We start from the raw sequence: 26891 nt of genomic DNA on the forward strand, positions 1-26891 counted from the left end.
ACTCTCCCACCCGAGACAGATGCAGATTGAAACAATCAATTTGGACCTTTTGAACTGAACTAATAGACTGAGGACTTTTCAGGCGGTGCCCTGGATATGCGGTTGTAGGAAGGTTTGATTTTCCTTTTCCAACCAGTGCCAGAGGTGGGCAGGCGGGGTGACTTAATTGCTGGTTTTTCCACATAGCTGACACTTCAAGTCAGAGTAAACGTTACAATAGGATCGAACAGAAACCAACTGAAAACAAGACAGAACCACTTAGCCCCACCATACAAGACAGGGCCCCAGTTTCTCAGGCCACAACACTGCACGGGCCCTCGATAAAGCCCCAGGGGAAAAATCAAAGGGAATAAAATAACCATGGGGCAGAATCAGCGGAAAAACTCTGGTAACCAGAAAAGATCAACCTTCCCAAGAAAAGATATGGCAGATGTGATTGAAGATCCCATTCATAAACAACTGGCTGAGATGTCAGAAATCAAATTCAGAATTTGGATTACAGACAAGATTAATAAAATGGAATTAGGAATTCGAGGAGAAATTCAAAAGTTGTCTCAAGAATTTAACGAATTTAAAGACAAAACCACCAAAGACTTAGACACACTGAAGCAAGAATTTACAGCCCTCAAAGATATGAAAAATACAGTAGAATCCCTCAGCAACAGAATGGAGAAAGCAGAAGAAAGAATTTCTGACATTGAAGAGAAAGTCTTCGAACGCTCCCAATCTCTCAAAGAGGAAGAGATATGGACATCAAAAACGGACAACTCACTCAGAGAACTCTCAGATATTTCGAAGAAAAGCAATATACGAATAATTGCGATTTCTGAGAATGATGAAGTGGCCTCGAAGGGCACAGAGGCCCTTCTGCATGAAATTATGAAAGAAAATTTTCCAGACATGCCTAGAGAATCTGAAATTCAGAGAGCAGAAAGCTTCAGAACCCCAGCGCGATTCAACCCCAATAAGTCATCCCCCAGGAATATCATAATTAGCTTCACTAAAGTTAACATGAAAGAGAAGATTCTCAAAGCAGCCCGGCGAAAGAAAACTATTACGTACAAAGGAAAGAATATTAGAATAACTGCAGATCTCTCTGCTGAAACTTTTCAAGCCAGAAGAGGGTGGTCATCACCTTTTAATCTCCTGAAGCAAAATAACTTTCAACCCAGGATCTTGTATCCAGCTAAACTGAGTTTCATTTATGATGGAGAAATTAAATACTTCAACAACATTCATATGTTGAAAAAATTTGCCATAAGTTAACCAGCTCTTCAGGATATTCTCAGACCTATCCTCCACAATGACCAACCCAATCCTATACCACAAAAGTAAACTCACTCAGAAACTTCAGATCAAACACCAACTTCCACACTGGCGAAAGGATTAAAAATGTCCACTAGACCTTTGAAAAACTCGATACCCAAAATTCCAGCAGACTTATCAATACTCTCCATTAATGTGAATGGCTTAAACTGTCCTCTAAAGAGGCATAGGTTAGCTGACTGGATACAAAAACTCAAGCCAGATATTCCTTGCATACGAGAGTCACATCTTAACTTAAAAGACAAATACAGACTCAGGGTGAAAGGATGGTCATCCATATTTCAGGGAAATGGTAATCAGAAAAAAGCAGGTGTTGCAATTTTATTTGCAGATACAGTAGGCTTTAAACCATCAAAAGTAAGGAAGGACAAGAATGGTCACTTCATATTTGTTAAGGGTAATACTCAATATGATGAGATCTCAATTATTAATATCTATGCACCCAACCAGAATGCACCTAAGTTTATAAGAGAAACTCTTAACAGACATGAGTAACTTGATTTCCACCAGCTCCATAATCGTCCGAGATTTCAACACTCCTTTGGCAGTGTTGGATCGATCCTCCAGCAAGAAGCTGAGCAAAGAAATCTTAGATTTAAACCTAACCATCCAATATTTAGATTTAGCAGACATCTACAGAACATTTCATCCCAACAAAACTGAATACACATACTTCTCATCAGCCCATGGAACTTACTCCAAAATTGACCACATTTGAGGTCACAAGTCTAACCTCAGTAAATTTAAAGAAATAGAAATTATTCCTTGCATCTTCTCGGACCATCATGGAATAAAACTTGAATTGAGTAACAACAGGAATCTGCATACTCATACAAAAACATGGAAGTTAAATAACCTTCTGCTGAATGATAGCTCGGTCAGAGATGAGATTAAGAAAGAAATCGCCAATTTTGGAACAAAACGAGAATGAAGACACAAACTATCAGAACCTCTGGGACACTGCAAAGGCAGTTCTAAGAGGGAAATTTATAGCACTGCAAGCCTTCCTCAAGAGAACGGAAAGAGAGGAAGTTAACAACTTAATGGGACATCTCAAGCAACTGGAAAAGGAAGAACATTCCAACCCCAAACCCAGTAGAAGAAAAGAAATAACCAAAATTAGAGCAGAATTAAATGAAATTGAAAACAAAAGAATAATACAACAGATCAATAAATCAAAAAGCTGGTTTTTTGAAAATGTCAACAAAATAGATAAACCTCTGGCCAACCTAATCAGAAAAAAAAGAGTAAAATCTCTAATCTCATCAATCAGAAACAACAAAGACGAAATAACAACAGACTCGTCAGAAATTCAAAAAATCCTTAATGAATATTACAAGAAACTTTATTCTCAGAAATATGACAATCTGAAGGAAATTGACCAATACTTGGAAGCATGCCACCTTCCAAGACTTAGCCAGAATCAAGTGGAAATGTTGAACAGACCCATATCAAGTTCAGAAATAGCATCAACTATACAAAACCTCCCTAAAAAGAAAAGCCCGGGACCAGATGGTTTTACATCAGAATTCTACCAAACCTTTAAAGAGGAATTAGTACCTATATTACTCAACCTGTTCCAAAAGGTAGAAAAAGAAGAAAGACTACCCAACACATTCTATGAAGCAAACATCACCCTGATCCCCAAACCAGGAAAAGACCCAACAAGAAAAGAAAATTATAGACCAATATCACTAATGAATATAGATGCAAAAATATTCAACAAGATCCTAACAAACAGAATCCAGCAACACATCAAACAAATTATACATCATGACCAAGTTGGTTTTATCCCAGGGTCTCAAGGCTGGTTCAATATACGTAAATCTATAAATGTAATTCAGCACATAAACAAATTAAAAAACAAAGACCATATGATTCTCTCAATTGATGCAGAAAAAGCTTTTCATAATATCCAGCATCCCTTCATGATCAGAACACTCAAGAAGATTGGTCTAGAAGGGACTTTTCTTAAACTGATAGAGGCCATCTACAGCAAACCCACAGCCAATATCATGTTGAATGGAGTTAAAATGGAATCATTTCCACTCAGATCAGGAACCAGACAAGGCTGCCCATTGTCTCCATTGCTTTTCAACATTATAATGGAAGTTTTAGCCACTGCAATTAGGGAAGGAAAGGTGATCAAGGGTATCCATATAGGGTCAGAAGAGATCAAACTTTCGCTCTTCGCAGATGATATGATTGTGTATCTGGAAAACACTAGGGACTCTACTACAAAACTCCTAGAAGTGGTCAAGGAATACAGCAGCGTCTCAGGTTACAAAATCAACATCCATAAATCGGTAGCCTTTATATACACCAACAACAGTCAAGTTGAAAAAGCAGTGAAGGACTCTATCCCATTCACAGTAGTGCGAAAGAAGATGAAATATTTGGGAATTTACCTAAGAAAAGACGTGAAATATCTCTATAAAGAGAACTATGAAACTCTAAGAAAAGAAATAGCTGAAAATGTTAACAAATGGAAAAACATACTATGCTCATGGCTGGGAAGAATCAACATTATCAAAATGTCCATACTACCCAAAGCAATATATAATTTCAACGCACTCTCTATTAAAGCTTCACTGTCATATTTTAAAGATCTTGAAAAAACAATACTTCGTTTTATATGGAATCAGAAAAAAACTCAAATAGCCAAGACATTACTCAGAAATAAAAACAAAACAGGAGGAATCACACTACCAGACCTCAGACTTTACTACAAATCGATAGTGATCAAAACAGCATGGTACTGGCACAGAAACAGAGAAGTAGATGTCTGGAACAGAATAGAGTACCAAGAGATGAATCCAGCTACTTACCGCTATTTGATCTTTGACAAGCCAATTAAAAACATTCAGTGGGGAAAAGATTCCCTATTTAACAAATGGTGCTGGGTGAACTGGCTGGCAACCTGCAGAAGACTGAAACTGGACCCACACCTTTCACCATTAACTAAGATAGACTCTCATTGGATTAAAGATTTAAACTTAAGACATGAAACTATAAAAATACTAGAGGAGAGTGCAGGGAAAACCCTTGAAGAAATTGGTCTGGGCGAGTATTTTATTAGGAGAACCCACCGGGCAATTGAAGCAGCTTCAAAAATACACTACTGGGACTTGATCAAACTAAAAAGCTTCTGCACAGCCAAGAACACATTAAGTAAAGCAAACAAACAGCCCTCAGAATGGGAGAAGATATTTGCAGGGTATATGTCTGACAAAGGTTTAATAACCAGAATCCACAGAGAACTCAAACGCATCAGCAAGAAAAAAACAAGGGATCCCATCGCAGGCTGGGCAAGGGATTTAAAGAGAAACTTCTCTGAAGAAGACAGGCGCACGACCTTCAGACATATGAAAAAATGCTCATCATCTTTAATCATCAGAGAAATGCAAATCAAAACTACTTTGAGATATCATCTAACTCCAGTGAGACTAGCCTATATCACAAAATCTCAAGACCAGAGATGTTGGCGTGGATGTGGAGAAAAGGGAACACTTCTGCACTGCTGGTGGGAATGCAAATTAATACATTCCTTTTGGAAAGAGATATGGAGAACACTCAGAGATCTAAAAATAGATCTGCCATTCAATCCTGTAATTCCTCTGCTGGGCATATACCCAGAAGACCAAAAATCACAACATAACAAAGATATTTGTATCAGAATGTTTATTGCAGCCCAATTCATAATTACTATGTCATGGAAAAAGCCCAAGTGCCCATCGATCCACGAATGGATTAATAAATTGTGGTATATGTACACCATGGAATAGTATGCAGCCTTAAAGAAAGATGGAGACTTTACCTCTTTCATGTTTACATGGATGGAGCTGGAACATATTCTTCTTAGTAAAGTATCTCAAGAATGGAAGAAAAAGTACCCAGTGTACTCAGCCCTACTATGAAACTAATTTGGGGCTCTCACATGAAAGCTATAACCCAGTTACAACCTAACAATAGGGGGAAGTGGGAAAGGGAGGGGAGGGAGGGGGATTGGTGGGATCATACCTGTGGTGCATCTTACAGAGGTATTTGCGAAACTTGGTAAATGTAGAACGTAAATGTTTTGGCACAGTAACTGAGATAATGCCAGGAAGGCTATGTTAACCATTGTGATGAAAATGTGTCTATGAAGCAAATGTATGATGCCCCATGATCATATCAATGTATGCAGTTATGATTTCATAAAAAAAAAATAATAAAAAAAAAGATCAGTCTGGGAAGGTTGATGCCCCCTTCCCCACCTTGCACCGCTGTCACACCCAGTCACTGATAGCCCTGCAGTTGGCTGACCCAGTTGCCTGTAGTGAATCGGTACTCCAGGAGTTTGCACCTGCCTGAATCACAAAGAAGTCTGCCAGGCCGCTGCGCTCTGCCTCTCTCTAGCAGGAGGAGGTGAGGCCTGACAACCTCGGGCGCTTGATGAAGGTTGGGGGGGTTTTCACTCAGGTCCAGTCTCGCCCCGATTAATGTTACTGAAAGAACAGAACAGAACAACTCTGCAGTTCCCCTGTAGAAGAGAAGCTGAACTGAGTTCCAAATCAGTTTGTCTTTGCTCTTGTATTGTCTATAGGCTGACAATGCCCTGAGGGCCAGGTGCATCTTAGGTTTATAAAGTGGAGCTCTGGGTCAGCCCCACCCTGGGAGTTTCCCCCGGTTTGCAAGTTGGAGTAGCCTCAGGCAAATCCTATACTCAGAGTCTCTGGTTGCCCAGGGAGAGAGGGGGTGTGGCTTCAGACGGTAGTAAGCCGTATTGCTAGCAAAAGAGGGCTGCTGTTTTATGGCTCAGGCAACCGCTGCTCCAGTGTAGGTCCCTTCAGGCCAACTGTCCTCTCTCCACTCCCATATCCCAGAGTCTGCACCGACCGGCTGCAGCCCAGCACTGTCTACACCCCCCGAGCAATCGCCCAAGAGTCTGGACCCCTGGGGGACAGGCCTCCAGACCTTGGAGCAAGAGCAGAGGGGAGCTGAGGGAGCACTGGGAGCCTGGGGTTGCAGGTAGAGAACACACACAGCTTTACACAGTTTTATGCCTGGCCGTATTGTCACCAAAAGATGGCTGTTGCACTGTGCCTAAGGGAACTGCCACTCTGGTGTGGTCCCCTCTCTGCCGACCGGGACTGACCTCCAGACCTCAGTGTGAGTAAAGGGGAGCGCTGGGAGCTCAGAATTCCAGGTAGAGACTATACAGTTTATACAGTTGATATATATATATATATATATATATATACAGTTTATACAGTTTTATGCCTGGCAGGAGGACACCGTGGCACCCTAGTAGGGGAGGTAGGTCCAGTTTTTAGAGGGTCTCTCCCATGGAGTGTAATGGGAGGTCCTTTGAACTCTGCCCGATTGTTTGTGGGGCACTCTGAGCCATTCTCATGGGGGAGGGGACTCCTGTCTGCTTGGTGATGGATTTTGTACCTTTTGTTTGTATACTTGTGGTCGCAGCTCACCTCAGCAGGGTTGACGTGCGTTCTTCAACCTTATCTCTTAGTGCAGCTCAAATCCACCAGGTTACTTGCTGAATTTTTGTCCTTTAACTCTCCTACTAGACGGGAGCCTCTGTGGAAAGCTGGCTTCAGTCAGCCATCTTGTCTCCTCCCCCCCCCACAAATGTTTTATATGAAAGTATGAAAAATCTTTTCAATAGATCAGTATTTTTGACATATAAATAAATATACTTTATTCTCATATTTAAGACATTATTTCTACTACTTTGTATTTTAATATCATGAATTCACTTACTCATTCATTATTCATTCATTTAGTGCCTTTGTGCAAGGTCCTGTGAAAAACATGTCTGACACTCACTGTCCTCAATGGAAAAGGCAATAGGCTGAGGCATGTAAATAATTACAATGAAATATAAATACTGTTAAAGCAGCATTCAAGAGATTATAGACCACTTGAGCAGACCCTTTCCATATAAGATTTGCTTAATGGTGTTAAATGAATCATAAAAACACAATCAAATTTATGTAACATATGATTTATTATACTCCTAATTGTGGAATAATTTCTAAAACCAAAAGAAAAGAAAGTATGATTATCACAATAATAAAACAAATGCATTAGTATATAATGATATCACCAAAAGTAAAAATCAAAAAAAACATAGTTAACATCCTTTGATTAATTCCAAACCAGTAGTGTGAGAAATAATTCATTGAAACTAAAATGGGAAAAAAAAAAAAAACTTAACCCTGTTAAATAATAAATGGTAAATGGTGAAATGTTAATGGTAGAAATGTTTCTGGATGATTGACTTTAGGGTAACCATTCTACATATATCCCACACTATATAGGCCCTCCTGCCCACCAAACCATCTCTGTCCATTCATCCTTAGGTATAATAACAAGTAAAGCAAATGCAAAAACTCAGGAAAATAACCAGATTAAGAAAGAATTAGCTATAGTACCACCTAAAACAGATGCAAAACTCATACAACATCTACCCATAAATTATTCCTCCATCAATAAAGCAAAGAAACTGGGAATGTATGTTCCATAATTTTCATTATTTCCAAATTCTTTTTTTTTTTGGAGACATAGTCTCACTTTGTCCCCCTTGACAGAGAGCTGTGATGTCATAGATCACAGCAACCTCAAACTTCTGGGCTCTAGCAATTCTCTTACTTGAGCCTGTCAAGGAGCTGGGACTACAGGTGCCTGCCACAATACCCAGCTATTTTTAGAGATGAGGTCTCCCTCCAGCTCAGGCTGGTCTTGAACCTCTGAACTCAGGCAATCCACCTGCCTCAGCCTCCCCAAGTGCTAGGATAATAGGAGTGAGCCACAGCGCCTAGCCCCAAATCTTTAAACTTAACAGCATTTTTATGATGTATTTTTATCCTCAAGATTATGTTTAATGATGGCCTCAAGAACTTTTGGTTATCCCTTGAAAACTACTCTTCCAATTCTCTTCATACTATATTCTCTTCCACCCAAGAGCTTAGAGTATCCCTGGAGAAGGATGTATATAACTAAGTATAGAAACTTGAGGTAGTGCTATACAAAATGTAAGACAGAATTGGTTGTTATTAGTTGGCCAAGAGAAAAGGCATAACTGTCAAGGCTTTCTTAGGGAAGAAAGTGCAAAGTTGATTTACATGCTGGCACATTCTCCTTAGTATCTGCTTACTAACACAGTTCTTCAGACAGACTATACTTAAATCATTGCCCTAAGACAAATAAATGTCAAATAACAAGAAAAGAAGAAACAAAAAAGTAATTCAAAAATATAAAAAAAAATTAATGGCAATTCCAAATGTAAAAAAAAAAAAAAAAGAAAGAAAGAAAGAAAAAGGAGAGGGAGAGATTGTGGAAAATAGATTAATAAGCCAATAGCCCAACTCTGGATGGCTTTGTTGCAGCAAAGCAGCACAATATACTTCTTAGGATTCCTTGCAAATAACTGTAGGTGTGGAACACAGGCTAGGCTACAGTCTTTAAAGCACAGCTACACAAAATACAGAACTGCACATTGAGAGATAAGTTCACAAAATTATTTACAAAACAATTGTAGCAGACAAAATAATAGCACTTTTTGTTGTTTTACTCCAAACTCAAAATAATGTTCTTTATGGACAAAATAATACATTTTAATTTTAAAAGCCAGGATGAAGTTTGTGTCTAAGGCAAAGATTCTGGGCTCTGGCATACATTTGTAGCTATCCAAAACAGATGAATAATTCATGCTCCTATGGTTCCTAACGTACTGATATTCTGTGAAACTCCATGTTACTGTTTTTTCAATGTTTATTACTTCTGCCTCATGAAGTTATGATTTTCTAAGCTTATGAATTTAAAAATAAAATAGTGATATTACTCTCAAGATACTAATACTCTAAAGTAAAAGTTTATGTATAATAGCAAGGGAACTGAATTTGTAGAGCTAATAAACAATTGATATATTCAAAATGCACCTTTGGCAGAAGTAGTTCATAATCAACTCATAAAATGACAGGTGAATTCAAATATCTATAAATTATAGAAAATAATATTTTGTACAAATGTGTAATAAAATATATATAAAAATATTTTCTCCATCTCTACAAAAAAAAAATAGAAAAATTATCTGGGCATGGTAATGCTTGCCTATAGTCCCAGCCACTCATGAGGCTGAGGCAGGAGAATGGCCTGAGTCCAGGAGTTTGAGATTGCAGTGAGCTATGATGATGCCACTTTACACTGGCCTAGGCAGCAGAGCAAAACCTTACCTCAAAAAAAAAAAAAAAAAAAGAATTCTATTTGCATGATATTATTCTACTAGGGAAATAAAAATTTTATTTTTAATAATATAAACTTCTAAGTACTTGAAAAAGAATTAGTAAGACTGAGAACCTTTTTTGCATCTTTTTCCAGGGATCAATGAAAGAAATAATTACATTCAATGAATATCCTTATCATAGTACTTATCAAACTCCCTTACAAATTGTTATCTTTCTACAAATGTATTTCTCATTAGACAATACTCTTTAATAGCTAAGAGCAGACCTATCTCCTTCTCTAACTTTTAGCAGAGTGTCTGACAATCAGATGACACCTAATTGATGCTTGCTGAATGAGTCAATGTAGTGAAGATATCTGTTTTAATGATGGCCATGCATGTCTAAATCTCAGATCTGGTTTCATTACATTTCATACCCCCTAGGCATCTAAGCTTAAAGGTCACAAGTTCCCTCTACATTACCATTTAGAAACTCCTACAGTCTTCATTGGCTACCTTTAACTTGAATTTTACAAATTATTTTCTTTGGGGTCTTATATCTTGCTTTGTCTCAAAGTGAAGATATAAAACAGAACTGATGTTTGAAAAAGAAATCAATAAGATGTTCAGAGCTGAGATACTAAGAACCATGATAGAGGATTTGGAAGTTAAGGACATAGAGGAATTACTAGATTTGAGTGACACTGCAAAAGAGTAAGTGACTGAACTTGGGAATTGATTTTCTGTTCAAAAAGAGACCAGAAGGTATCCAAGATTACCCTCAAGATGTGAAATTTAAAGAAAAGGAAGAAAATGGCATGCCTGCCGTAGTGAGAAAGTTAAGTAGTAAAACAACACAAAGGATAAGCTGATAAGTTCTATATATAATATACTGAGATTGAAGGGCATCACAGGACAAAAATTAAAAATGCTATAGGCAAGGGATATAAAAAGATATGTACAAGTCCCTAAATCCACAAAATGGATCCAAAAAAAGTCCATAAATCCATAAAATGGCTCCTAGATGTCACTCACACTTAAGAGAAATTCAAGTGAAATCTACTTTAGGATATGATGTTTACCTTTCAGATAAGAAAAAATACAAAAGTTTGAAAACAATGTGATAGACAGAATGTTGGGAAAACAAGCACCTTCTCATATTGCTGGTGAAGCATGAATTAGTACAACTTCTAAAGTCAGAGATTTGAGAGGCTGTATTGTATCACAATTATAACCATAAGAATCTTTTGATCCATTGTATACATTATCTATTGCTGGATAACAAATTACCCCAAAATTTAGTTGCTTAAAACAACAAGCATTGAGAGATGGACTTCTGGCAAGATGATGGGAAAAGCCCTGCTGGCCGTCTCCTCCATAAAACCAGGAAACTATTTTGAGGGGGGAAAAAATGTACCAAGCCTCTGGAAAGGGTCCTAAGAGCAAAGACCAAATGAAGAAACATCTATGCATGAAAATCTACAAAGACTCTTAAAACCATAAAACATTGTTGAAAAAAATTTTAAGTTCTAAATAACTGGGAAAAATATCCCATGTTCATGATACAGAATATGTAACATTAATGAATATGAGAATCTCAGATGACTTATTTGTAGAAACTAATTAGCTGATTCTAAAATGAACTTGTAAGGGGCCCAGAATAACCAAAATAATTTTGAGAAAGAATTACTTTGGATTCCTATTTATGGATCTCAAAACTTACTGCAAAACAAGAGTCATCAAGACCATGTGGGACTAAGACAAGGACAGATGTACAAAACAGTGGAATAGAAATTGAGTGTTCAGATATATACGCTCATGCATCTACACTCAACCTATTTTTGACAATGGTGCAAGACCATCCAAAGGGGAAAAAGAGTGTTTTCAGAAAATGGTGTTAGGACAAGTCGATAGCCACAAGCAAAAGAATGAATTGGGTCCTTAACTCACACCATACATAAAACAATTCAAAAGAGATCAACACCCTAAATGCACTAATATCATTTTTTATCTGTGAGGAAAAGAATAAGGGATGAGAAGGGATAAGAAGACTCTTCATAGTATATTCTTTAATACTTTTAAAATGTTGAACCATATGACCAAATTTCCTAAACAGAAAATTAATTTTAAGAAAGTCACAAACAGTATCTTGGATAGAATTCTAGGTAACAAATATAGAAGAAATAACAAAATTATAAAATCAAAAATTTTAACTTCCAATAAAATAAGTAATTCAGACAAAGGCAATCAATGTGTATTAAAACTGTCAGGTGAAATGTTGATGAAGAAGTGAATACTTAAGAGGGCACGAAGATATCACCACATGCTTCAAGATTTCGTTCGAGGAGGACACTGCAGATGTGGTAAGAACAGCAAGAGAACTCAAATTAGAAGTAGTTCCTAAAGAAGAGATTTAATTTCTGCAATCTCATGATAAAACTTGAACAGATGAAGAGTTCTTAGGGATGAGTTAAGAAAGCGGTTTCTTGAGCTGAAATATGTGTCTGGTAAAGATTCCATGAACATTCATAAAATAACAAGGAATTTAGAATATCCCATAACCTTAGTTGCTAAAGCAGTGGCAGGGTTTGAGAGGCTTGACTCCAATTTTGAAAATCCTGCTATGAGTTAAACACTATCAAATATCACTGCACACCACCAAGGAATCTTTCATGAAAGGAAAAGTCTATCAAGGTGGCAAACTTCATTGTCTCATTTTAAGAAATCTCCACAGCCACCCCAACCTTCAGCAACCATCACCACGATCAGTCAGCAGCCAAAAACACCACAGCAGGATCCTCCACTAGCAAGAAGACAACCCTCTGAAGGCTCAGATGGTAGTGAGCATTTGTTAGCAATAAAATATTTTTAAGGTATGTACATTGTTTTTTTAGATACAATGTTTGTACACTTCTTAGATGACAGTGTAAATATACCTTTTATATGCACTCGGAAACCAAAGAATATGTGTGACTTGCTTTACTGCTGTGGTATGGAACTAAACCTATAATATCCAAGGAATACCTATATACATTAATATCTAAAAAGATTCTTGCCAAAATATCAAACATGAATCTGAATAAGCCTCTAGTTCTAACTACAAGCAACTATAGGCTACAGAGTACTACAATCAGAAAAGCCCGGAATATGGGAAACTCTACAGGATAAAGAGTAAGAGAAAGCTGGAGTAAGAAAAGGAACCTGTATATTCAGCTGACAGACTCTGTCTGGATTCTCCCAGCAACACACCAACATTTTTATAAAGGTATGAGACAATGGGAGAAATATTAAACTGACTGGATGCTTCATTATAATAGAGAATAATTATATAATTCTACGTATGATGATGATATAATGGTTATGTTAAAAGGTCCCTTACCTTTCGGAGATAATTAATCCTCATTCACAGATACAGAATTTGCAAACTAGTCTACTCACTAAATTTCATTTATAATATGAAAATCAGTATTTGTGACACTTTTGCAGTCATTTGTAGGCATATACAATATGGCAAAAAATTGGGTGACCTGACCCACAGGTTCCCAAATGATGTCAAGAAAGGTGACATCTACCTTCTTGCTTCAGCTCTTATACTATAAACACAAATGTCCTGTCCATGGTCTATTCGGTGCCACATTTTTCGCATTTCTGTGCTTTTTTAAATGATTTCACTATTTAAAATGATCATCACGCATAATGCTAAGGTGTTATCTAATGTTCCTAATAGCAAGATGACCGTGATGTGCCACAGAAAAACATGTGCTAGTTAAACTTTGTTCAGGTGGGAGTTACTTGGCCATGAGTTTAGGATTAGTGAGTCAACAATATATAGTATGAATAGATAACTTATCTTTAAACAGAAACATACAAAACAAGATTATGTTTGATCAGTTGCCAAAACTATTGTGACCAGAGGCTCACAGGAACCTAACCCTTTACTCCCCCTAGGAGTTCAGTGTTCACTAATTCAGTATTTGACTGACTTTATACAATGTAACTACTGTTAATAACTAGAACTGACAGTAAACACAAAAGTAATTATAGATAAAATAGCACAATGTCTAGGATTTACTTCAAAATAACAAGCTGGTATTAAAGAGACCAGATGTAGAAAAAAATAGAGGTAAATAGATGAAACAAGATTGGCCTTGTGTTAATAATTATTCCAGGTGAGTAATGGGGTAAATGTGAGAGTTCATTAATGTATTCTCTCTGCCTTCACCGCTAATTAAATGTACAAAAGATGACACTGAATAAATATAAACATGCTATATGAAAACAATAGAAATATTGTAACCCTAAAATTATATTTCCTCTTTAAGATGATGAGCTAACAACATGACATTGAAATCTCCAATTCGCATTACTTTAAATAAATCCAAATCAACATGGAAAACAAGAAAAGTGGTCATAAACAGACCCTAAATTTGACAAATAGCTTAAAGATAGAAGTATATCATCATAGAAACAAATAAAGTAAAGGAGAAAAATCAGAATCCAAAACCTAAATAGAATTCTACATTAGAAGAAGATACAGTCTTTGGGGGAAGAGGCCCGCCCCAGGGAGGCTTTCAGTACCCAATTAGCAAGTACAGGCAACAGAAGGACACAGGAATCAAGATGAAAATAAGAAACCATCTACCAAAAAACCTGGCCTCCCACTCATCCTTGTTCAGAACAGCAACATGCAGCATTTACCCTCAGCAAATGACCAAAGACTGCTTTCAAAACAACCAAATGCAATTCAACTACATCTTTACTGATTTTCTGTCTGCTGGATCTATTAATTACTGATACAAAGGGGTGTTAAAGTCTCCAACTATAGTAATGGATTATCATCACCAATCAACTGAATCTAAATATTTATAGGACACTTCATCCAAAATCAACAAAACACACATTTACTTAAAGCTCAGATGGAATATTCACCAAGACAGAATACATTCTAGGCTATAAAACACACTTCAACAAAAGTTAAATTGAAAGGAGAACAAAATTAAATTAGAATTCAAAAATAGAAAGATAGCTAGACAATCTCAAAATATTTGGAAGTTAAATAACACATGTATAAATAATATAGAGGTCAAAGAAGACTCAAAAAAAAATTCAAAAATATTTTGAACTAGATAAAAAGGAAACAGAACTTATATAAATTTGTGTGATACACCAAAAGCAGTGTTTAGCGGGAAAGTTCACAGCATTGAATGCATGTCCTAAAAAAGAAAATCTAAATTCAGTAATATAAGCTTCCATCCTAGGACACTAGAGAAAGAAAAGTAACAAAACCTAAAGGAAGCAAAAAGAAACAAGCCAGACACAGTGGCTCACACCTGTAATCCTGGCACTTTAGGAGGTCAAGGAAAAAAGATCACTCGAGGCTAGGAGTTTGAAACCAGCCTGAGCAACAGTTGAGATCCCATCTCTACAAAACATAAAATGTATAAAAGAAATAAAAGTGCAGAAATTAATTACATATAAATAGGAAATCATTAGAGAAAAATCTATGAAACCAAAAGTTGGTTCTTTGAAAATATGAATAAAATTCATAATCTTTAGCCAGGCTAACCCGGAAAAAAAGAAAGAATATAAAAAATTGCCAGTATAAGGAATGGAAGAAGTGTTCCATCCATCATTACTGATTCCATGGACCTAAAATAATAAAGAAATAGTATTAATGACTTTCTGCCCACAGATTTTATAACTTAGAGGTAACGGAAAATTTCCTTGAAAGATACAAACTACAAATCTCACACAAGGATAAATAAAAATTTAAATAGGCCTGTATCTATTTTAAAAATTAAGCTAATAATTAATAACCTTCAAAAATAGAAAACATTAGGCCCAGATGGTTTTACTGGTAAATTCATCCAAACCAAATGGGTTTTTTTTCTCTAGGCATGCAAAGCTGGTTCAATAGTCAAAATCCAATTAATGTAATCCATCACATTAACAAGCTAAACAAGATAAATCATATGATCATATCAATACATGCAGAAAAAGCACCTGACAAAATCCAATATGCATTCACAATAAAAACTCCTAGAAAACTAGGAATAGAGAAGAACTGCCTCAAATTATAACACTTTACAGAGGATGACCAAAAATTGGAAGCAACCAAGATATCCTTCAATAAGTGAATGCATAAACAAAATGTTATACATCCATCCAATGAAATATTACTCAGTGAGAAAAATAATAAATGAGCTGTCAAACCATGAAGAAACATGGAGGAGTTTTAAATTTATGTTGTTTAGTAAAAGAAGCCAAGTTGAAACTGGTACATATTGTATGAGTCCAACCATATGATAGTTCAGAAAAAAGAGAGAGCGACAATAAAAATAAAAATATCAGTGATTATCAATGGTATGGGAGGAAGGGGAAATAATGAACAGGTGGAGCATAAGGGCTATGTAGGACAGCAAAACTATCCTACTACATGAAACTGCCATGGTAGAAACATGCCATTACGCATTTGTCGAAATAGAAAACTGTGGAACACAAAGAATGTAATTTAATGTAAACTATAGATTTTAGTTAATAATGTATCAATACTGGTGCATCAACTCTAACAAGTACACCACACTAAAGTAAGATAGCAATAATAAAGACCAATGTACACTGGAAGTGGAGGAACAGAAGGATTATATGGATATCTCTATGCCACCTGTCCATTTTTCTATAAATCTAATACTGTGCTAACAAAGTATACAATCAACTCTTAAAATCTAAATCCCTACTTTGAAAGAAAACATAATTTTTCTCTGTGAAGTGAGGTCTGATCTTATATTCAAAGATGAAAATTATTGGACCCCCTCACTAAAAATGATAAAAATTAATACAATGTTAAAATGTATTTATTAAATGAACCCCACAAACATATGCCTGGCAAACATCCCTATTATGAGTGTTAAGTGCAGTAAGTCACACAATCAGAAAAGGACCTGACTTAAAGGACCCAAGTCTTATTCACTATAATAAAGTCCTTCTACTACATACCTTTCGGGAAAAACTTGTCAAAAGGCCTTTCCCCAACCAGTTACAAAATACCGCATTCAATCCTTCCATTCTTGTAAACAGGTACACAGAAAGTGTAAAGCAAACCCATGTGAGCACCACACCTGTATGACGCAATGTAGAATTTCATTAAAAAAAAAATTAAAGTGCCTAGCTTTTTCTCTTTATCATACATTTGAAGAAAATCAACATCATCAAAGAGAAAAGACTAGGAAAACTTTTTGTCTTAATTTTAAAAAGACTAGAAGGAACAAACAAGTTAACCAACAGAAAACAAAGATAATTCACAAAACAGAAAAAAACTAAAAAATTATAATCAGAAAAATTTAAAAATTGTTAAAAGAAAACTGCTTTTAAAAAAAAGATCAAATAATTTCTTAGAAGTAAACTTGATTTCTAAAATATAAAAACTTTAAAAATGAAAAATAGAATCTTAGTCCATTTGGGCTACTACAATAAAATACCTCATAGATCGGGTCATTTACAAACAATAGAAATATATTGCTCACAGTTCTGGAGGCTGAAAAGTCCACAATCAAAGAGTCAGCAGACTCAGTGTCTGGTAAAACCTTGTCCCTCATAGATGACACCTTCAGTGTCTTCACATGGCAGAAGGAGCAGTTGATTCCCCATATCCCCTTTTACGAGGACACTAATCCCATTACGCAGCAAACACTTCAAGACTTAATCAATTCCTACGGGCTCCACCTCTTAATATTATCACGTTGGGCATTATGTTCCAATAGATGAATTTGGGTTGGGAGAGAACACCAACATTCAGACCACATCCAGAAAAACATCCACTTAATGATGCAAGAAGAAAGTAAGGCCATTCAAAAAATACAACAAAAACATAAAAAGATGGAAAATGTAAGAGAAGAGAAGAGAGAAAAGAAAACCAAATCCAAAAATTCCAATATCTAAAAGTGCTGAAAGAAAGAACACATGAAGAAAAAAATACATGAATATTTCTCAATCAAAAAGAAAATCTTCGATTTTGATCTTGATAAGGCCACCAAAGGCTGAGAACAAATTTTTAAAAGACCCAAATAAACAGATAATATTGAAATTTCATAATATCACACATAACAAGCAAATCCTAAAAGCTTTAAACAAGTATCTAGACAGAAACAAGAATCACCCTAGCACAGGGGTCCTTGGTAGTACCACTGTACAAGAGGATACCAGGGTTATGCTTTCAAAAACCTACATGGACATGAAATTTTATGTTCAGCTAAAATATCAGCCAAGCATAAGGGTAAAAGACATTTTCTGTCATGCAAAGAGTCAGAAAATATATGCATCCTTCTGAGAATACCTTAAAAATAATCTGACAAAAATGAAGACGACAACGTGGGATTCTAGAAAGTGTGGAACACGTTCAGGACTCCTATAAAAAGAAAACTTAGGTCTTAAGTTTAGATAGTAACTGGTCCAAATCCATACCACAAGCTAAAGAGACAGAGGAAAAATGTCTTCTGCCTATTATACAAACATCTGACAAAGAACACAGACTTTTTAAATAAGAACAGGTAAAAAGAACAGAAATTCCAGGGGGGAAAGTTGTTCAGACAGTCCATGACTTAAATATTCAACAGATCTAAATGGAGCGTAATTTGGATAATTAATGGACTATACAGAAAAGTAATGAATTTGACTTTGATATTTAAAATACTCTTTTTTTTATAGATACAGGTTGAAGGGCTTATCATTTTCATCTCTTAATGGGTCCAAAAAAAACTGCAAGTTCTCTAGGAAATATTTACATAGTTATAAAATTGTAAACACCACTTACGGTTTTCCAATTTCAAAAGTCAAAATTCAAGATATCTCATAGTATAATGAAGGGACTGTGAAATCAGAATTATCTGGAAAGTTTATTTTAAACCTGGGCCTTGAAAAAAATGTATGGAAGCTAGAGATTCAATAGATCAGGTGCAAGTCCTAGAGATCTGCATTTTAATAAATTCTCCAAGTTTTAACCTTTATACACTAAATTTGAGAATCACCGCTATAAAGCAGTAATCTCCAAAATTCTTCCTTATACATCTTATTAACAAAAGACTTGTGTGTGTCTACCTCTAATATACAGAATCCATGTTTATTCATAAATTATATATACTTGATATTAATTTTTTATATTATAGATAAGAAAAACAGAAATTATAAGGGATGAGGGCAGTGAAAATATTATTTTAATATTTCCATTAGCTCAACCAAGACAAAAGTAAAAATTCAGGACAGGTTAGAAAGTTGAAAAAAAGGAGGGGAGGATAAAAAAAAGAATCATAGAAATGACAAAGTCCCAAGACTTCTCTAGAAGGCTTATGCTGCTAAAAACAAAGAGAGTCTGAGTGATCAAATTTCATCTCATGGATGACTGAAGAAGTAACAACGGTATTTCAACAAAAGACTTAATTAAACAAAAAAGACTTAATTTTGTTCATTAAAAAAATGGACTGATGAATAAGACATACAAGCCACACAAAACTGATTACACTATTTTAAGTGTTTACAATAACCAAGGATGGTAAAATTAGACATAATCAGGCATGTATCAAAGATTTTTAACATGTAAAATTACAGATAGTATTGGAATGACCCCAGGGCTGTTAATTCCAAAGGTAAAAATAATTTAAGTAATCAAAAGCAGTATTCAGATTATATGATCATGATTCTAATTTTTTTAAAAGGAAAAGGTATCCATATGCTTAGTTTCTCGTTTAGGAATATAATGAAATCTTTTTAATAGGAAAGCAAGTGTTTAATTGCTGTGCTAAGTGTCATGGGACTACTCCACACCAAATGTTTGATAAGGAATACCCAGCATCACTCTACTGTTTCTAATGGCCAAGGAGAGACCCAACAATCCATAGTTAAATGACTGGGCATCCCCTGCAGGGTAATATGGAGTACTAAGTGAAATTTCCGCAACCTATTCCAGAACACTTATTCTACTCTGCCAAGGTCGTCTCAGGCTTTCAAGTACACACTGCAATTACCTTAGGGGAAAACTAAGTCATGTCTAGGAAGTTCCCTATAGGGGCAGCCTATGGAGGAAAAAGTCAAACAACAGGAACTTTACTAATTTTTAAAGTTGAACTATAGCACTTCAAAACACACACACATATACAAGTCTAAGCCATAGTTTTATCTCTTACCTGCAAACTTTCCATATACATCATAATATGAACAGGAGACAGTCTACCTATACTTTGTGAACTGGCACTGTAACTGCAAAGCCAGTTCCAACAGGTTCAACTTTGTCAATAACAGAATGGTAAGTTTTTTTTTCCCTTGCAGTGAATCCCTAGGTGGCAAGTCACAAAACTCAAGTATGCACAGACGAACCAAGCATGCCCAATTAGTGACCTCAGAGGCAGTGGGAACAAAAACTCAACCACATAGGAAACCTAAGTACCTGAACTGAGGAGCATGGACCAGAGCTAGAAGCAAGGGGAGTGCCCTGTTTTGTTGCTATGCAAACTAAGAGCACCTCTCTTTGTATGGCTCAATCACATCATGCCTTGTTGCATTTTCCTAGTTACTCTCTTCCTATAAAACCTCCTTGAGACCCTGCTCAAGGAGAGACATTTGAGCACTGCCTCCTGTTTCTTTTCCTGCAGACTTTACGCAACAAAGCTTTTTCTCATCTCTATCTGGTGGCATAGTTGGCTTCCATGTGTGTCAGGAAGCAAGTCCATTGCTTAGTAACAGTACCCTTGTAATAAATCTAAAAACTAATATTCTACTCCACGTTCATGTGGAAATCAAATGACTGTCTTTGAGACATTAATGACAAGTTTTAAATTTAATTCTGAAAAGAAACAAGTTCAACAAACCAAACTCATGAAAAAATAATCTGGTAACTCACCTTTCCACAACCAAACTGACTGCATGTGTGAGATCTGGGTTTGCCACCTGGAGACGCTTCCACAAAGACCATACAAATTCTTTATCAGCCTTAAAGAAATAAAAGGTATTTTAAATGCACTGCTTTGAGTAGTATCAGAGAAGAAAAGACACTACATTAAATCAAAAAATGAAAAAAAAAAAAAACATAATTACTTGATCCCTAGTTATATAACTATACCAATAGATTCTTTTTAAAAAGTATGGCAGGAAAGCTTTATCTTATTTAAAAAGTTCTTACACTGGTAACCCACATTGAATTTTACTATTTCTATCACCCATGTTTTGGGATGCAAATGTTGAAATACTGAAATCTTTCCTAAAAGGAAAATGCCCTTTAGATAATGCTCCATTTTTCATCTCCCTTTTTTAGTAAAACTCCTTTAAAGAGTTGCCTAGAATCACTGAACCACCTCAGCTCCCATTCACTCTATAATGTTCTCCAGTAAGATTTCCCCTCACCACTATTATGCTAAAGTCATTTTTCAAGGTCCTCTACATTGCCAAACTAAAGGACAATGGACAGCTTCAGTCCTTACTGCCTATGTTAGTCACTAACCATTAAAAAATAGTGATGTCTGGGCGGCGCCTGTGGCTCAGTGAGTAGGGCGCCGGCCCCATATGCCAAGGGTGGCGGGTTCAAACCCAGCCCTGGCCAAACTGCAACAAAAAAATAGCCGGGCGTTGTGGTGGGCGCCTGTAGTCCCAGCTGCTCGGGAGGCTGAGGCAAGAGAATCGCGTAAGCCCAAGAGTTGGAGGTTGCTGTGAGCCGTGTGACGCCACGGCACTCTACCCGAGGGCGGTACAGTGAGACTCTGTCTCTACAAAAAAAAAAAAAAAAAAAAATAGTGATGTCTAGAGATTCTGATTAACTGGTCTCAGGTAAGATCCAACCATCAGGATGGATCTGTACACTCAGGGCTGCGAACCACTTCGCTAGGTGATGTGACCACCTGTCATTCCCATGATTTTACACACCAATTCTATGCTGAGACTCCAACATTTCTATCTATAGATATAAGGCTCAACTGTTTATTCAACAGTTCCACTTGAAGGCCTAACAGGCATTTTAAATTTAACTTGTCCAAAATAAAATTCTTGACTCCTTACCTTCTCACAAATCTGCCCTTCTGTATTTCAGAAAATGACACCACCATCTACTCATTTGTTCAAAAACCTAAAACATAAGAGTCAATCATGGTTGCTCTCTTTTCCTTACACTTAATATCCAAATCATCAAAACTCTTCACTGGGTTCCCATCAAGTTACGAAAATAATCCAAACTGTTTACCAAGACTACAAGACTCCATGACCCCATACACCTCCCCAACCTCATCTACCATCACTCTCTTGTTCACATTTATTTTCTTGCTCTATTTGAACCAGGGCCTTTGCACATACATCATCCATCATATATTCATGCAGATTATTCAGGTCATTGCACAAATCATTCAGATGACTGCACAAATAATACGGCCTATATCTATAATAGCCACCAAAACTCACAAGTCCCTGGTAACCCCTTGTCCTGTTTCATTTTCCCACAACACATTTAATAATTTTCTATTTGCTTAGTTATTTGGGTTTATTTATTTGGCAGATACCTCAATCTTTGACACCATCGACTGTCTTTATGTTTCAAAGAAACCTGGCCTTTCTTTCCTTATGGGCTCTGTGACTTAAGTTCTGCCAATGATATGTAAGAAGTATTGCTGTAAATTGATAGGAATTCTACTTACGTCTAAAAATGTGTTAAAAATATTCTTCCAATGTTCTATTTATTTAACTTTATTTATGATGGCAAATTTCTTAGGAAAAAGTTATTAATTTTATAAACTTAAATTAATCCACCATTTCTAATATGGCTTACTAATTTTATGGACCAGTTAGAATTTTATGTACCAGACATCTCTACTTTGAAATTAGAAATACTTTAACCTGTTCTTTCTTTTAGAATTACTGGCTTTTAATTTTATATTGACAAATAGAAATAATATATATTTATGGTATACAACATGTTTTGATACATGTATATACTGTGGATGGCTAAATCAAAATAACTGATGTAACCTATTACCACATACACTCATCATTTGGGGGGAAGAACACTTAAAATCTACTCTTTTACCAATTTTCAAGTATGTAACACATTGTTATTAACTATAGACACCATGATGTACATTAAGGGTGGAAAGTGAAAAAAAAAATATTAAGGTCTTTGTGAACAATAAAATGCTACAAAGGACCACGTACACAAGAGTTTTGCGATTTCTGTAAGTTATTTAAATCCTATGTTATCTTCAGTGTGGCTTATACTACTAATTACTAAAGAGATCCTCTTTCATATATGAAAATTAAAGCCCCCCCACAAAACATGGAACTAGTGTTCAAAGTATTCTAGACATAATTAAATAGAGAAATTAACTATTGTCACTCATATTCCCTTTATGTTTTCCTATATTTTTTCTTCCTTCAGGCATTTAAAGGTGATCTTTTAAGAAAAAAAAGAAACTTTTAAAAATACTCTGGATCCTCTGGACCAACATGGAATCACACTACCTCTTAAACTTAATCAGGAGGAAACAGAACTCTTTAACCATCCAATATCAAGCACCAAAGTTGCAATAATAAAAACACTACCACCAAAAAAGAAGTCTTGGACCAGACAGCTTTACACCAGTATTCTACCAAACCTTTAAAGAAGAGCTTGTACATATATTGCAGAACTTATTTCAAAACATTGAGAAGGAAGGAACTCTTCCCAACTCCTTCTACAAAGCAATTATCACCCTGATACCAAAACCAGAAAAGGACCCAACAAAAAAAGAAAAACTACAGACTAATTTCATTAATGAATACTGATGGAAATATACGTGATAAAAATCCTAGCAAATACAGTACAGCTACACATTACAAAAATTAAACACCACGATCAGGTGGGCTTTATCTCAGGGATAAAAGGTTAGTTCAACATATGCAAATCCATTGATATAATTCACCACATAAATAGAAGCAAAAAGAAAGACCATATGATCCTCTCAATAGATGCAGAAAAAGCATTCAACAAAATTCAGCAACCTTTTCTGATAAGAAAACTTAAGAAGGGCGGCGCCTGTGGCTCAGTGAGTAGGGCGCCGGCCCCATATGCCGAGGGTGGCGGGTTCGGACCCAGCCCGGGCCAAAGGGCAACAGAAAAATAGCTGGGCGTTGTGGCGCGCGCCTGTAGTCCCAGCTCGTCGGGAGGCTGAGGCAAGAGAATCGCGTAAGCCCAAAAGTTAGAGGTTGCTGTGAGCTGTGTGATGCCACGGCACTCTACCCAAGGGTGGTACAGTGAGACTCCGTCTCTACAAAAAAAAAAAAAAAAAAAGAAAACTTAAGAAAAGAGGTATTGATGGCACATTTCTTAAATTGGTAAAAGCCATCTACAACAAATCCATACCCAATATCATACAAATGGCATAAAACTTTTCCACTTAGAACTGGAACCAGACAAGGATGTCCACTTTCATCTCTGCTATTCAACAAGGTGCTGAAAAGTCCTAGCAAAGGCAATCAGACAAGAGAAGGCTATCAAGGGCATGTAAATAGGGACAGAGGAGGTCAAACTTTCACTCTTGGCTGATGATATGATCTCATACTTAGAAAACTCTTGGGATTCACCCACAAGACTCCCGGAAATGATCAAGAAATACAGTAACCTCTTAGGATATAAAATTAATGTCCAAAACCAGTAGTCTTCATATACTCCAATAACAGACAAGCTGAGAATCAAGTCAAAGTCACAACAATACCCTTCACAGTGCTTCAAAGAAAATTAAATACCTTGGAATATACCTAATAAAGGATGTGAAGGATCTCTGCAGAGAGAACTATGAAACCCTGAGAAAAGAAATAGCAGAAGGCATTAACAAATCGAAGAACATACATGCTTATGGCTGGGAAGAATCAACATTGTTAAAATGTCTATACTTCCCAAAGCAACATACAAGATTTAATGCAATCCCCCAATTTTATTTAATGCAATAAAGTATAATGTCATACTTTATAGAACTTGAAACAAACAGTTCTTCATTTTATATGAAACCAGGAAAAAAACCAAATAGCTAATGCAAGTCTAAGAAATAAAAACAAATCTGGAGCATCACACTACCAGACCTCTGGTTATACTGTATGTCTGTACTGATCAAAAAAGCATGGTATTGTCATAAAAACAGAGACACAAACCTATGGAACAGAACAGAGAACTTAGAGATGAAACCAGTCTCATATCTGATCTTCTATACACTAAACAAAAATATACACTGAGGAAAAAAATCCCTATTTAATAAATGTTATGATCTGGTTAGCCACAGGCTGAAACTGGACCCGCACTTCTCACCACTCACAAAAATTAACTCATGCTGGATAAAATATTTAAATCTACGACACTAATCCATAAAAACTCTAGAAGAAAGTATGGGAAAAACTCTTCATGGATATCAGCCTGGGTAAAGATTTTATGAGGAAGACCTCATTGGCAATTATAGCAACAACAAAAATAAAAAAAAAATACATGGGACCTAATCAACCTTTAAAGCTTCTGCACAGCAAAGAATACAATAAACAAAGTAAATACGCAACTTTCAGAATGAGAGAATATATTTACATATTATGAATCTGACAAAGAGCTAATAACCAGAATCTACAAAGAACTTGAGCAAAATAACAAAAGAACAAACAAGGCAATTAATCACTGGCCAAGAGACATAAACATATATTCTCCCATGAGGACAGATGAATGGCCAACAATCACATGAAATCATCAGATTTCAGAGAAATCTAGTCATCAGAGAAATGCACATTAAAATCACCTTGAGATATTACCTAACCCTTGAGAACAGCTCACATAAGAAGGTCCCAAAGCTGCAGATGCTGGTATGAATGTGGAGAGAAGGGATCCCTTGTGTGCTGCAGGTGTGACTGCAAACTAATATAGCCTCTGTGGAAAGAGCTAAAAGTAGACCTTCCATTTGATCCCACAATTATATTACTAGTATCTACTGAGAAGAAAATAAAATAATTTTATCAAGGTCATTTGTACTCAAATGTTTATAGTAGCTCAGTTCACAATCACAAAGATGTGAAAACAACCCACTTTATTAACCCATCAACCCACTGATGGGTTAATAAAGTACAGTATGTGCGTAAGTGTGTATGTGTGATACTCACACACTCATGGAATACTATGAAGACTTTACATCTTTTGTATTTACGTGGTTGGAGCTGAAGAACATTATCCTCCTGTCACCCTGGGTAGAGTGCCATGGAGTCATAGCTCACAGCAACCCCCAAATGATCCTCAAGTGATCCTCTTGCCTCAGTTCTATTTTTAGTAGAGACGGAGTCTCACTTTTGCTCAGGCTGGTCTCAAACTTGTGAGCTCAAGCAATCCAACCACCTCAGCCTCCTAGAGTGCTAGTATTACAGGTGTGAGCCACCATGCCCAGCCTCAAGAACATTATCCTTAATAAAGTTAAAAGCAAGCACACCATGCACTCAATACTAATTTTAAAGTAGTACATGAACTACAGGCCCACAAGAGAGAAAAACAACTAAATTCAAGGAGGGGGGAAGGGAAGGGGCAAGAGGATTGGTAAGCTCCCTTCAAGTGCAATGTAAGAGAATATGGCATACCTCCTGGGTGAAAGACTCGACTACAATCTTCATGCTGCCTAACAAATGTAAACGAGGTAACCTAACTGTATGTACCCTTATATTAATCCAAATTTGAAAAATAAAAATATTCTTTATCCTTACTACAGAACTTCCAAACAGAATCACTCTAAAATTGAAATAAAAATTCCTATCCCTTCTCATAATAGTTTATTAAAGAAATAGCTGACTAAATTCTAGGTAGTTTGGGTCTAAATCTGCTTGGAAGATGACTGATTTTGTCTTTCACTATCAGCTAGCATGGAAATCTGTACAAAGACATCCAGAATTGCCCTTTCTTCACTGGGTACCTACTCTCCAAATACCTAATTTAGTGTTTAAGTTATATATTAGGTCCTCAATTAGCATCTACTGGAATAATAAAATCAACAAACATCTGAAAACTATTCCCTACATTTAAACAAATAATTTGCTCATCAGAACTCAAGGAAAACCATGGAAAGATTTTACTTACAATGTATGGCACAAAGTAGTCACTCAGTAAATTAGTAACAAAAAATTGTGCAAAAAGATTCACCAATTAGAATATACCTTCTAACAAGAGGAGGTATTAATTATATAGCACATTCTCACAATCTTCCTTGTTAATGGAGAAGGTTTCAATACATTTAAATTTTTAACATGTAACTGGATGAGTTCTTTGGTCATATACTCTCCAAATACACATCATTCAAAGTTAGTTTCATCATTAAAGTTGGTAATG

At 36.1% G+C, this 26891-nt stretch overlaps 1 protein-coding gene across 6 annotated transcripts in view; it reads right to left on the reverse strand.

The window, feature by feature from the left end:
* Positions 1–26891, reverse strand: part of CNTLN (centlein) — a 379922-nt gene that overhangs the window by 346316 nt on the left and 6715 nt on the right. For all 6 annotated transcript variants that reach the window (XM_053572079.1, XM_053572076.1, XM_053572075.1 and 3 more), the window contains exon 2: positions 20439–20527. In XM_053572079.1, the coding sequence (XP_053428054.1) occupies positions 20439–20527 (89 nt within the window). The remainder of the gene's footprint in view (positions 1–20438; positions 20528–26891) is intronic.

Source organism: Nycticebus coucang, chromosome 2 (assembly GCF_027406575.1).
Source record: "Nycticebus coucang isolate mNycCou1 chromosome 2, mNycCou1.pri, whole genome shotgun sequence".
NCBI classification, from domain to species: domain Eukaryota; kingdom Metazoa; phylum Chordata; class Mammalia; order Primates; family Lorisidae; genus Nycticebus; species Nycticebus coucang.